Here is a 13,795-nt window from a genome sequence, read left to right as displayed (position 1 = left end):
TATATCGGAATAAAAGTAAAAAAGAAGGTTAAGATCTAATTTCACGTAGAGTGCATCTGTGTATCCGCTTATACGTATTTCACCCTAATAGGGATCATCAGACACAACTATTCACAGTCCCTCTGAAAATGAAAATAAATCTCTTCTGTCATAGGAAGCAACTCTAACATGGCTTCGTATAGACGCAAATAGCGACATCTGATGTTAAAATCCGTAAACTAATTTTCGAAACCAAATTCAGATTTATACTTTAATCCGTGCCTTCTAAGAATTGCAAGGCAAAACAGACGTTGACAAAGATGTTAATAGGGGAATCTAAAAATTTCATTCCACGACATGTCTCCTCAACTAAGCAAAAATCCTTAGCGAATCCTCAACTAAGCAAAAATCCTTAACATCTTTTTCAACATCTGTTTTGCCTTGCAATTCTTAGAAGGCCAGATTAAAGCATAAATCTGAATTTGGTTTCGAAAATTATTTTACGGATTTTAATATCAGATGTCGCTATTTGCGTCTATACGAAGCCATGTTAGAGTTGCTTCCTAAGACAGAAAATATTTATTTTCACTTTCAGAGCGACTGTGAATATCTGTCTCTGATGATCCCTATTAGGGTGAAATACGTATAAGCGGATACACAGACGCACTGTACGTGAAATGAAATCTTAACTGTTTTTTTTACTTTTATTCCGATATACTCTATACGAGTATGTACTAGAAACCAAATTCTCTAAGGATTTTTGCTTAGTTGATGAGATATGTCGTGGAATGCAATTTTTAGATTCCCCATGTCTCTATTAACATCTTTATCAACGTCTGTTTCGCCTTGCAATTCTTAGAAGGCACAGATTAAAGCATAAATCTGAATTTGGTTTCGGAAATTAGTTTACGGATTTTAATACTTTTTAGTTTTTCAGTGGGCATAGCCCACAATAAAATTTCTCAAAGGTATTTAACTAAATTGCAAAAACTTTAAAATTATTTTTGTAGATTTACGTAGCAGAATTAACTCCCTCGATGCACACCCAATAGAGTCTTAATTAATACATAAAGGTAAAACGTTTTCGGCCTTGACGATAGCAATTAGCTTGAGAAAGCACAGTTGCCACACTTAACTAAATGTATATTACCTATGCCAGCTGAAAGATTTACTTACTATATTTCTAATTTAAACATAAACCAAAAGCACATTAAACTGATATCACATTAAGGAAAATCCAACTTAAAAATATATAATTATGAGAATAAGATACATTCCATTCACTAATTTTTTTACTTCACGAGAATATCCTAACAACTCCTTTGGCCCTTCCATTGTTAAAGGAATCTACTGCTCTGTTTATTTTTCCAAAACTAATATACTTTTACTTCCTATCTTTATAGAAGCGACTATTCAATTAATCATCATTATTCTCACCATGACTTTAACATATTTAATTAGCCGGCTAATTTAAGGATGGTAGAAAGCAAAAGCTTGTTGCGAACTAAGGAGAGCCTATCACAAGAAACAAAACGGCAGATCTAATTTGCAAAAGATCATTTCAGGTTAAAATAAATTATATACCATGCGGTCCATATGTATGGAATAAATTCATTTTTAGCGTTATTATGTACTAGGTATCTGAAAAAAAAACCTGAAACAGGTCGATTTTTATTCTTAAATTAACAATTTACAGTATGAGAATATTATCCCCTTCCAGCACCCCCTTTGAATTATAAGCAGCCCCTCGAAATTTTTAAATAACAAAAGTGGTCGTGTGGCACCTTGTTAGAAAGAGATTTTAGTCCTCTGTTCAGCAGTATAAAGATTTTTGAGTTTGTGCAATCATAACTGAGAAAATTGATTTTTACAATTAAATTAAATGTTTAATTTGACCACCATTATTTAATTCTTGATAATAACCTAGGCGACTTTGGAATTCTCGTACAACATTTTGTATGACCTTGTGGGTTATTTTGTTAGTTTCTATCGTCATCCTAACTTTTAAATCAGCCGGGCCGGTTAAATCATTTAATATTGCCGGGTCTATTAAAATATACTTTAGAAATAAAAGATAATGAAATATTAGTCAAAAAGCCAAATAAACAATTGATATGAATCTAGTAGGCTACTGTCATTTAAGTATTTAAAGTTACTAAAAGACGTCAGTATAATATTTGTGCGCGTATTAAATTTAATTATGGCTCATTTATCCGAGACTCAAAGAATAGACATTTTAATTATGATTGGTTTTGGTAATAAAAAAATAACTCAAATGGAGGTTTGTGAAATGTTTAATAATAAATACCCTGGTCAACAAGTTTCGCAGTCTACAGTTAGAAAAATTGAAAAGAAGTTTCTTTATACTGGACATGTAAAAAATATTTAAAACCAGGTAAAAATGTTAAATTTACTGATGAAAAAAAGTTAGATGTACTTCTCGAGATTGAGGAAAATGCGCATAAGACAACTCGAAAACTGGCCGCCGTCAATGATGTAAGTAAATTATCTATTTTGAGAGTTTTGCATAAAAAAATACCACCCTTACAAAGTTCAGTTGGTTCAGGAGTTAAATGAAGATGATCCCGATAGAAGGCAAGAATTCTGTGAAATGATGATGGACAGAATGAACGCAGATTTGCAATTCATAAACAAAATAGTTTTTTCTGATGAATCGACGTTTCATTTAAACGGAACGGTTAACAAACTCAGAAAAAATCCTCACTTGGTGTGTGAGACTCACGCAATATCCTAAAAAAATTAACAGTTGGGCTGGTTTCATTAACAATAAAATTATTGGTCCTAATTTTTTTGAGGGCATAGTTGATGGTGAGGTTTATCTAGATTTTTTGATTAACTTTCTAGTGCCTACATTACGAAGATTTTTCCTGACGATAATCATACAAATGAGATAGATCGATTTATTTACTACCAGCAAGACAGAGTTCTTCCGCATTTTGCACGTACAGTTAGAAATTATGTAAACGAGGTTTTTCCCAATAGGTGGATTGGAAGACGTGGAACGATTAAAAGGCCGGCTAGATCCCAGATTTGACTTCTCTCGATTACTTCTTATGGGATTATTTAAAAACTAAAGTATATTTTAATAGACCAAACAGTATTGCTGATTTAAAAGTTAGGATAACGGACGAAATTAACAAAATAACCTCCGAGGTCGTACAAAATGTTGTGCGAGAATTCCAAAATCGCCTCGGCTATTGTCAAGAAGTGAATGGTGGTCATTTTGAACATTTAATTTAATTGAAAATTTCATTGAAAAATACAAACTAAATATTATGTGACATTATTATCTTCATTCAACCTAAAGTTTTGTGTTGTCAACACAGTAAAAGTTAGAAAAACATCATACCTAGGCCACATACTGAGAAATAATAAGTACCAATATGCCCAACTTATAGTGAAAGGAAAAATCGAGGGAAAGAGAGGCCTAGGAAGGAAAAGACTATCGTGGCTCAGAAACATCCGACAATGGACAGGGCTAAATTTCGAACAGCTAATAAGAACAGCTGAAGATAGAGAAGATTTTAAAATTGTAGTAGCCAACCTCCATTGAGGAGAGGGCACTTTAAGAAGAAGAAAGTTTTGTGATAGAGACATTATCAAAAGTTTACATCTTAAAAATCCATTTTCTCAGTGAATATTGCACCAAACTTAAAAAACTTTATATTTCTAAACAGAGAACTAAAATCCCTTTCTAACAAGGTGCCACACGACCCCCTTTGTTATTTAAAGTTTTCGAGGGGGTGCTTATAATTCAAAGGCGGTGCTGGAAGGGGATAATATTTTCATACTGTAAATTGTCAATTTAAGAATAAAAATCGACCTGTGTCAGGTTTTTTTCAGATAGTACATAATAACGCCAAAAATGAATTTATTCCATACATATGGACCGCATGGTATAAAATCGTTCGAAAATATTTATGAGTTTTATAAATATCGGAAAACATACTACATAAAACGTAATAGGTACATACTATATTAAAATGTTTAATCTTAAGACTTTCAAATGTACATCTAAAATAAAAGACATGCCCATAGTAACAATATTAAATATGTTTATATAAAGAAAGTGAAATAATTTAATAAATATAAATCCCGAAATGTTTTATAATAGAATAAAATATTCTCATTTCACGGTTTGAGAATAATCGCATTAACAGCCACGAATAAATTTTCCAGTCTTTGAAAGTTTAAAGAAAGTTTCTCAAAATATCTTTCTTATAATCTTCATCTCGCATAATCGTATTACTGTAATATGTATGTTACTATTCTTTAAAAATTATAAATGTAGAGTATACTATGCTAGAAGTAATGAGTACGAAACTTGAATAACTACTGGATCATATAGTCAGATGGAGTTAACAAACGTTTGATAAAAGTAATTGTTTTTGAATTGCAAAAATAATAAATGTAAGACTAACAATTATTATGAAATACTAATACACAAAATTTTGATGGATTTAAAGGAAGTCACTTTTCAATTTGAAGCCACTTTAACGAGGAATAGCACATTATTTAACTGCCCAGAAATATGTATAAATATGTATATAAACAAAACCACCAGTTTAATAGGGCTGCAGTAAGAAGGTTGGTCGAGATGTTAGAGAAACACTTTCGGAATTGTTTGATTTATATTACAGTGTCTTGAAAAAGGAATAAAGACGTAAAAATATACTTTCAATGATTTATACTAAAACTGGGGTGAAATTCAAATAAAACTCAAAATTATTAAGGATAGCCGAATATTCCCTATAGACGAATGTAGACCTCTTCTCCTACGATGTATTTTGTATTATGAATAAATTACATGCATATATTTTTGTTGTGTAGATTAATTTAATTCAAACAATAAATACTTTTTGGCCACTGCCATTCTCATTTAAAAAATCATTTATTACGATTGATAATGTCATAGTTTATTTTCTGTTTTAGATATTCCGCGCCATAGCCAACCTCCTAGAAATCACTAATTACTCTCTAACATTTTATATCTACTGTTCTTTTTCCGAGGACTTCAGAAATACTTTATTAAGAACACTCGGACTGAGTAATACGAATCCAATTCGAGGCGGCGTTAAAATCCCCCAGCCCACAGCGACGACAACTATTACTCAACACAAGGGAGCTTGATATAAGGCCTGTGATTGGGTGTAAAATACGGTTTTTATAATACTTTGTTATACTGAAATATGTGAGAACTTAGAATAGAAATAGAAGATGAAAATATAATTGGACTACTAATATTTCCGTTATTAGAATGAGACGTATGAACCTTTCCACACACATCTATAAAATCCATACCATATATTTTGTTTCAACCACTCACTTATATTATAATATTTGTTTAACAGGGTTAAATTTTTATTTTTTAAAGCCTAAAATTATGTGAAAGTATTAACACAAACAATCACAATAAAATTTATACTACTACTACTACTTGTCGGTTTATAACGTTCTCCGCCGTTTTCCGACTTCCAATCGCCACTTAGACCGGTTGTTCCATAGATCTTCTTCAATGGTTCTCTCTCTCAGTTCTTTATTTTTTCCTTCGCTTCAACTTTTTCTCGGTCTATCTCGTTTTCTCTTTCCTTTTGGTTGCCACTTTAGTATTTCTTTTGGCATTCGTTGTTCGTCCATTCTTTGTATGTGTCCGAACCAGATAAGTTGTTTTGTTGTTAGGTCATCTGTGATTGTTCGTTTGATTCCCATTATTTCTCTAATGCGTTCGTTGGTAATCCTTTCTCTTCTAGATCTTCCTGCGACTCTTCTCAAAAAATCCATTTCCGTCGCTTTCAGCGTTGACAGTGTTCTTTCTTTCAGTGGCCATACCTCACAGCTGTATAAAGTGATACTTTTTATTATAGTCTCATATATCCTCTTTTCATTTTCTTTGCTGATGGATTGGTCCCATAAGATGGTGTTTAACATTGTGATGGCTTTTCTCCCTGACGTATTTCTCTCTCTTATGGCTTTGTCTAATGTTCCATTTTGTGAAATAGTGATACCTAGGTATTTGTAGTCACAGCACAGCAGTGCTTTATCGTAATGTTATCGTCTAATATGAGATCTTTTTGTTCTGCTCCAATGCACAGGTATTCGGTTTTCTTTTTATTTACTTCTAGACCCCATATATCATACTCTTCAATTAATTTTCGTGCCATATAGTTTAAATCGTTATAATCTTGAGCCATTATTACTTGATCGTCTGCAAAGTTAAGCGTATATACCATAGTATTGGTGAGCGGTATCCCCATTGTCCTGCATTTTTGTTTCCATCTTTTTAAAGCACTTTCGAAGTATATTTTAAATAAAGTGGGAGACAAGCAACATCCATGCTTTAATCCTTTTGATGTTATAAATCCTGTTGTTATTTGTGTCCCTGCTTTTATCTTTGTTATTGGTTGGTTGTATAGCACTTTGACGGCTTTTATTATTCGTGCTTTCCATTGATTGCCACAGCTTCTTCAGTGGAACGCTGTCGTAGGCTTTCCGTAGGTCGACAAACAACATGAATCTCCTGAAAAAGCAAAGAATTCATACAAGTTGCGCTGATTCGTTGAATCGTATGGATCTAATAATATAATTACTGTATCTATTTTAATTATTATGCATTTCCGAAATTGTGCTAATAAATTAAACAAAATAGAAAAATCAGCAATCATCCTAGAATCCTAAGCAAAATGTAAAATATTAAATGTAATAACATTTTTTGTCTAAAATTACGCCCTTGTGTCAATTAGCGGCAAAAGGATTAGCAAAAAAAAACATTGTATCTTTTCCATTACATTTTACTAAGTTATGTTTGATCAGATGGGCATATTTTGATCCAAATTAAACATAGTATTTCTTCTGCCATATGATATTAATAATAGTTTTTTGTCTCACTGGGAAACTTTCAATAAAATGTTCTTTATATTGTGTGAAATCATTATATTTTATTTTGAGATCTGACATAAACATTGCAGTTGATATTTGGCAGTATATATATATATATATATATATATATATATATACATAATCTCGGCAACTAATAAGTTTGTATACAGAGTGTCTGTACCAAGAGTGCCTGTATAAAGAATATTTCTGTAAAGACGAGATTTCAAGATATTACTAGTAGAGAAAATAGTTAATTATAATACCATGAAAAAGAGTTGAAAAAATTAAAACTTATGCGTTATTTTATAATAATAAGCTTGTTTGAAAGGTTCATAAACTCAACAGATTTCATACAATGTTACAATTTAAATAGTCTAGTAAGAACGTGAAATGTTAGAATATTTGTATGTTTTAGTTGTATATAAACAGAAGTTTGGAAGTTTGAATATGGTAGTCTTTATATGCGTAATAAATTATACATAATAATTATATAATATAATAATGACTATATAATTAAGAGTTGTATATTTAACTGTATACGAGAAAGTACTAAAATTTTTTAAATAATTTTATTTCTTTTTTTAAAATCGGCCTATAACTTCATAATGTGATCCACCCATGAGAACTCCAGAATAATACTACTAATACAACTACACCTGTGCAAAATAGTCGTTCGGTGTTCGCGTAGTCAATCGTATTTTAGGGGGGTTTATGTTAAATATTTGCTACAAAACCTTTTTAATTTTTACGTATATATATATATATATATATATATATATATATATATATATATATATGAACCTAAATATATATAAACCTATTCAGGCCTCCACGTTGAAGCGCGTCGATTATCACTGCACCCATCTCTCGACATCGTCTGTGATGTCTTCTTCAGGGCTTCCGAGGTCTTAGCGTGCGTTCATAACGAGGCGCCGACCCTCGCTCGGGCCATGGGATGGTATTATTTAATCGATTTTCGGTAAAATAAATGCATTTCTTTAAATGCAAGCGTTCGCCGTCAGTGCTACGCTCTAGGCGAGGAGACGGTACGATGGTCTCCGTTATGAACGCACCCTTAGTCTTCCAAGTCCCCAGACACTACTACATTGATCAGTAATCAATGCATTACTTAATAAACGCATTACTTACCAACACGGGATAATATGAAAATTCGCATCCAAATTTCTTTGCCAGCGTTGAATGTAAAATGCTACAGGACGTTTGACAGTACTTTATCAACCGTATACGCTTTTGTCTTGACCGTAATTCCTGCTTGACCTGCTACTCTGAATAGTTCGATTGATGTCATCCGTACCATTCCTTCAAGTTACGTAATCATGAGATTCTTCTCCTACCTAAACTTCTCTTGCCCTGGATTTTCACTTGTATAATTAATTGAAGTCTGTTGTATCTTTCATTACGCATGACATGCCCCAGGTATTGCAGCTTTCGTGTCTTGATGGTTTCCAATATTTCCATTCTTTTATTGACTCTTCTCATGATTTCGTTGTTTGTTAAACAATCATTCCATATCTTCAGGATTCTTCTATACACTCAGAGCTCAAATGCTTCCAACTTTTTAGTAGTCGACGCATTAAGTGTCCATACTTCTATCCCGTAAAGCAGAGTCGAGAAAATATAACATCTTGCCAGCCTAACTCTCAAGAACAATTTCAGTTCTCTTGCACAAAGTAATTTTCTCATTTTATTGAAGTTTGTTCGTGCTTTCTCTATTGGAACTTTAATTTCTTTGGTAATCGTTTGTGTGATTAATTATTGTGCCAAGATAATTGTAGTGTTCAACTTGTTCTAAAGTTTTACCTGTAATTGTCACGCTTTTATCATTATTTTGGGTTTTTGATATCCTCATAAATTTAGTTTTTTTTATGTTTATTGATAATCCATATTCTTCTCCACATTCCACTATCTTGTTCGTCAGCTTCTGGAGGTTTTGGAGGTTGTATGCTATTATAATAGTATCGTCCGCATATCTAATGTTATTAATTGGTGTTCCATTGACCTTAAATCTTGCTGTTTTTCATAATTTTCATTTTTCATAATTTCTTTGCAGTATGCATTAAATAGTAGTGGTGACAATACACATTCCTGTCACACTCCTCTTTTAATTTCGAACTCATCTGATGTGTGTTCATTAATGTGTATGTGTGCCTGCTGTTTATAATATAGATTTGTTATAATTCGAAGGTCATTGTATTGTAATTGTTTTGCTTTGAGGACGTTCATTAGCTCTTTGTGGCGGACTTTATCAAAAGCTTTGTTGTAATCTATAGAACAGACGTACATATCTTGGTTCGCATCCAAGCATCTCTGGATTAGTACGTTGAATGCAAATAAGCTTCACGGGTACATACGCCTCTATGGAATTTAAATTGGGTTTCATCAATATCCATATCAAGTATTTGGTAAATGCGTTTATGGATGATCTTTAAAGACATTTTAAGTGTGTGAAACATCAGGCTTATGGTGCGGTCGTCGGTACATTCTCTAGCATTTTTCTTTTTAGGGAGACAAATAAATGTTGAGGTCAATCATTCATTCGATATGTCACCTGACTGATAAATTTCATTAAAAAGCTTTAAGAGGGCATACATGTACTCGTTTTCTATAATTTGAAGGATATCAATAGACAGTTGATCTGGCCCCGGACTTTTTCCGTTTCAGGTGTTCTTAAGTGCATACAATATTTCTTCCTTTTTAATTTCTATACACTTCCATATTATCTTTCCATAGTTTTCGCTTTTCGTCTGGGTAAAATTGGTAAAAATTATGAAATCTTGGTAAATTCTCAGAAAATTGCAGGATTGTACAACTTCCTAAACCAAATTCTCTCTAACATAATTTAGGTCTTTAACCCCTTGATACACCTGAAAGTCAATCAAATAACCAGATCTTTGATTCCAACACCAAGACTTGTATCCAAAACTTAATCTGTAATTATTTTCAGCAGTGGTGTGTTTTTTTCTGAGATGACTATTAGAAATTTTCACTGCAAATGTCTGAAATAAAACAATATTTTTAGGCAAGTAATAACCGTTTCACATACGGGTTATCAAAAATGTATTCGACAAATTTCTTTTAGCAATTTTCAAACAATTCATTAGAACCTTCAATAGTACGCTTAGCAAGTTTTACTTAAACATTTTTAACTCAGTATTTTGAACACGTAACTTTAAAAAATGGAAGCAGTATTACTGTTTGGGCCGAGTAATGCGAAAACGCAACACTAAAGCTTTAACTACAATTACAGAACTTAAAATATATTTTTCACTTACTTAGATAAAACTAAAGAATATATCTAATACTTCAATGCGATCACTATAATAACTGATTAATACCCCTGATCAATTCGAGTATTATAACAATTTATCCGATTTACTGCCTATTTAAACACGCAGAAATTCGACACTATCAGCGGTAACCTGCTAACAAAAGGAAGTTTTTAGAGCCGTACACAGTACCCTGTAGTGAGTACATCTTTTTAAAGATGGAAAATGTCACTACTTACAGAATTAGTTTAGCAGCCGAAAATATAGAGGTCATTGCATGAATGTGCTAAGAGTGTTGCAAAAACGCAACACAGGGCATGAATGGGTTAAGCTACGTTTTTGTTTTTGTTTTAACAACAAAACCATTTTGACCTAGTCATTCAATTCAAATTACACACATTCTAATTTTTGTACTTAAACCTTTATAAACGTTTAGAGACGGTCTACCTTCTTTCTCGTAGGAGGCCAAACTGTAATAAATATTTAAAAAAATGGACATACAATTACCCAAATTACTCTAATTAAAAATTGTTGTATATTTTTAACCATTTAAAAAACGGATAGAGGATTGAAAAATAGAAAAATACGAAAGAAATATAAAATGATCGCTTTAAAATATTTATATATTTTTTTCGTCGGTTAATTCAGCGAAGTATCTTTTACGGCGTGGTTACAGTTACTAAAGTAAGTTAAACAAAAACATCGAGACCATAAAGAAAAACAGAAGAGCGACTATCAGTAGCCCGAAGTTGTTTTTAAGTATTTACATACAATTACGGAAAGCTACAAGATCAAGTTTTAAATTCAAAAACTTGGGACGCATCGGTCTGAATATTTTAATCCGTATAACGAAAGTAAGAGAATTGGAAACATTTTTTTCGTTTAAAAACTTCTGAAGTGAAATATGTTCCTCTTTCGAAAAGTTACTTTAAAATTTTACGGATGAAATATTGTCAGTCGTATGTTACATAACGGATATGTAAAAAAAAATATAATAAACATATTAGGAATGAAAAAAATGTCTCGGCAGACTAAATTAAATTTTTGAAATGAACACATACCGTATCGATCGTAAAATAATAGATGGAGACTTGTTTTTTAGATACGTATCTTTAATACAAAGAAAACGATATTAAAAAAAAACAAAATTGGATGTAAATGTAGCAATAAATACTCGGAAAGCTAACTGGTTCTTAAACTTAGACAACAACGTCTGTTCGTATATTTAATATACATCAAATAAACGAAAAAAGCATTTGGTAAAGAATTGAAACTATCCTTTACCAACTCATAAAGAACTAGTATAATATACGTCATATGAAATCTTTTTCTTATGGTGCCCTATCCAATAAGTGTATGTTGGCGACAATTCTGGCATACTCCTCTCGGTATTGTGCGGCTCTAAAGAGTGCATGGGCATCGAGGTTTGTCCAATCTCTTATGTTTTTAAGCCATGAGTATTTCTTTCTTCCGATGCCTCGTTTTCCTTCTGTCTTCCCTTCCATAATAAGCTTTAAGAACTGGTACTTGGAATTTTGAAATATATCACCGAGATAAGCAGTTTTTCTTCCTTTTATTATTGGCAACAATTCTCGTTCTCTGCCCATTCGATTTAATACTTCGACATTTGTTGTGTGGTCTGTCCAGGGAATTTTAAGTAGTCTTCTAAATACCCACATTTTAAAGGCCTCCAATCGGTTCATCACATTGGCCTTTATGGTCCAGGTTTCTACACTATGTAGCAGTATGGAGTAAATGTAACATTTTGCAAAGCGATATCGAAGCGTTAAGTTAAGGCTGCTGTTACTTAGCAGGTTTTGTATCTCTATGTCTGGATCTAGATCTGCAGTTATCCAACTACCGAGATATCTGAACTTGGAGACCTTTTTAATGTTCTTATTCTTTACTCGTATATTTAATTGCATATTTCATGTTCTGCTAACCACCATTACCTTCGTCCTGTCTATATTAATCTTCAGGTCCAGTCGTTCTCCTCCAGTGTTTATTCTATCTATTAGTCATTGTAGCGCTTCTTGGCTATCAGCTATTATGACTGTATCATCAGCATAGCGAAGATTACTAATAGTCTGTCCGTTGATTTTGATTCCATCTTCAGTGTCACTTAAGGATCTATCGAACATGGTTTCAAAGTAAAGATTAAAAAGGAGGGGTGACAGAACATAACCCCTGTCGTACACCTTTTTAGATTGAGAAATATGATATAGATTACAATCCTACTCTCACAGATGCTACTTGATTCATATAAAGGTTCTTCGATTTTAAGGTCATTCTCATCTATCGAACGTTGCTGAAGCAATCTTACTAATTCGGAATGATTAACACAATCGAACGATTTCTGGTAATCTATAAAGCATAGGAAGACATCTTTTTGCTGATCTCTGCATTTCTGAAGTAGGACAGTTAAGCTATAAAGTGCTTCTCTTGTGCCAAATCCTTATCTGAAACCAAACTGTGTGGGGCTAATGTCTCTTTCACATCTGTTGTATATTCTTGTGTGAATTATCTTTAAGAACAGTTTAGGACCTAGCTCAATAAGCTGATCATTCGGAATTGGTCGCAACTATTAGCGTTTGGCTTTTTTGGGATTAGTATAAAGGTTGATTGAAGCCAATCTCGTGGTATTTGATTGGACCCATAAATGTCATTAAAAAGATCTACCAAGGAACTGATTCATTTTCCCTGATAGGACTGTCCAAGATACTCCAAGGAGTTCGTACCCACTACCCGTGACATATGAATATTGGAACATAATTACTGACATGTTTTTGTTGATGTTTTCTTCATTGCATTCCCTTTCAATCTGTTTATATCAGTTCTTTCTCCTTTTGCCATCTTCTCTATTCTTTTTAATTTAATTTTCATATGTGCTACTAAGAGATTATGATTATATGCTATATCTGCTCCAGCTTGTGTTTTGACTGCAGTAATACTTTTCCGATATCTTTCTTTAATCATTATGTAATCTATTTGATTTCTCATTATATGATGTTCATTATCTCTTGGCGATTTCCACGTGTAAAAACGTCTATTGGGTAATTCATAGAACGTGTGTATATCAATCATATTATTATCTTGGCAGAATTTCCTCATTGGTTTCTATTACCTAATCCAAAATTTCCCACTACGTTGCTTGTGCTTCCCTTTCCAATTTTTTTCGTTTAGGTCACCCATTATTATTGTGACGTTACGTGCTTTGGTAGTTCTCAATACCTCTTGAATTTGTTCATAGAACGATTCCACCTCTTCGTCATATTTTTCAGCCGTTGAGGCAGATACTTAAATTATGTTGATTTTTCTGTCTTTCGTTTTTAGTTGTAGTAGCATAACTCTTTCGGAAAAAAGGTAGAAAATTCTGGACGTGTTGTGAGATTTCATTATTCAGTATTAGTGCAATGTCGATGTTGTGTGTCATTATTACATATCCTGTTTCACTTATTCCTAAAATATTGATGTTAATTCTTTCATTACTTGGATTACATTGTCCAATTTTAAATTGACGGTCTGCTTTTTTCTTTTTCTGGTAATGATTTCGCTGGTTGATGACCTAAAGCCCTGACTCCTTTCCTGTCGGATCTTGGTCTCCGATAGCCATAATCAGTACACGTCTGCTT

The 13,795-nt window shown here is 32.6% G+C and overlaps 1 protein-coding gene across 4 annotated transcripts in view; it reads left to right on the top strand.

Moving 5' to 3' along the window:
- LOC140445761 (probable G-protein coupled receptor B0563.6) overlaps positions 1–12,065 on the top strand; it is a 294,516-nt gene extending 282,451 nt beyond the window's left edge. For all 4 annotated transcript variants that reach the window (XM_072538085.1, XM_072538084.1, XM_072538087.1 and 1 more), the window contains one exon: positions 4,933–12,065. In XM_072538085.1, coding sequence (XP_072394186.1) covers positions 4,933–5,130 — 198 coding nt within the window. In that variant the 3' untranslated portion in view covers positions 5,131–12,065. The remainder of the gene's footprint in view (positions 1–4,932) is intronic.
- The last annotated feature ends 1,730 nt before the right edge of the window (positions 12,066–13,795 follow it).

This window comes from Diabrotica undecimpunctata, chromosome 7, assembly GCF_040954645.1.
Source record: "Diabrotica undecimpunctata isolate CICGRU chromosome 7, icDiaUnde3, whole genome shotgun sequence".
Lineage (NCBI taxonomy): Eukaryota > Metazoa > Arthropoda > Insecta > Coleoptera > Chrysomelidae > Diabrotica > Diabrotica undecimpunctata.
The sequence above is the reverse complement of the archived record's forward strand: the minus strand, read 5'-3'. Positions and strand labels throughout refer to the sequence as shown.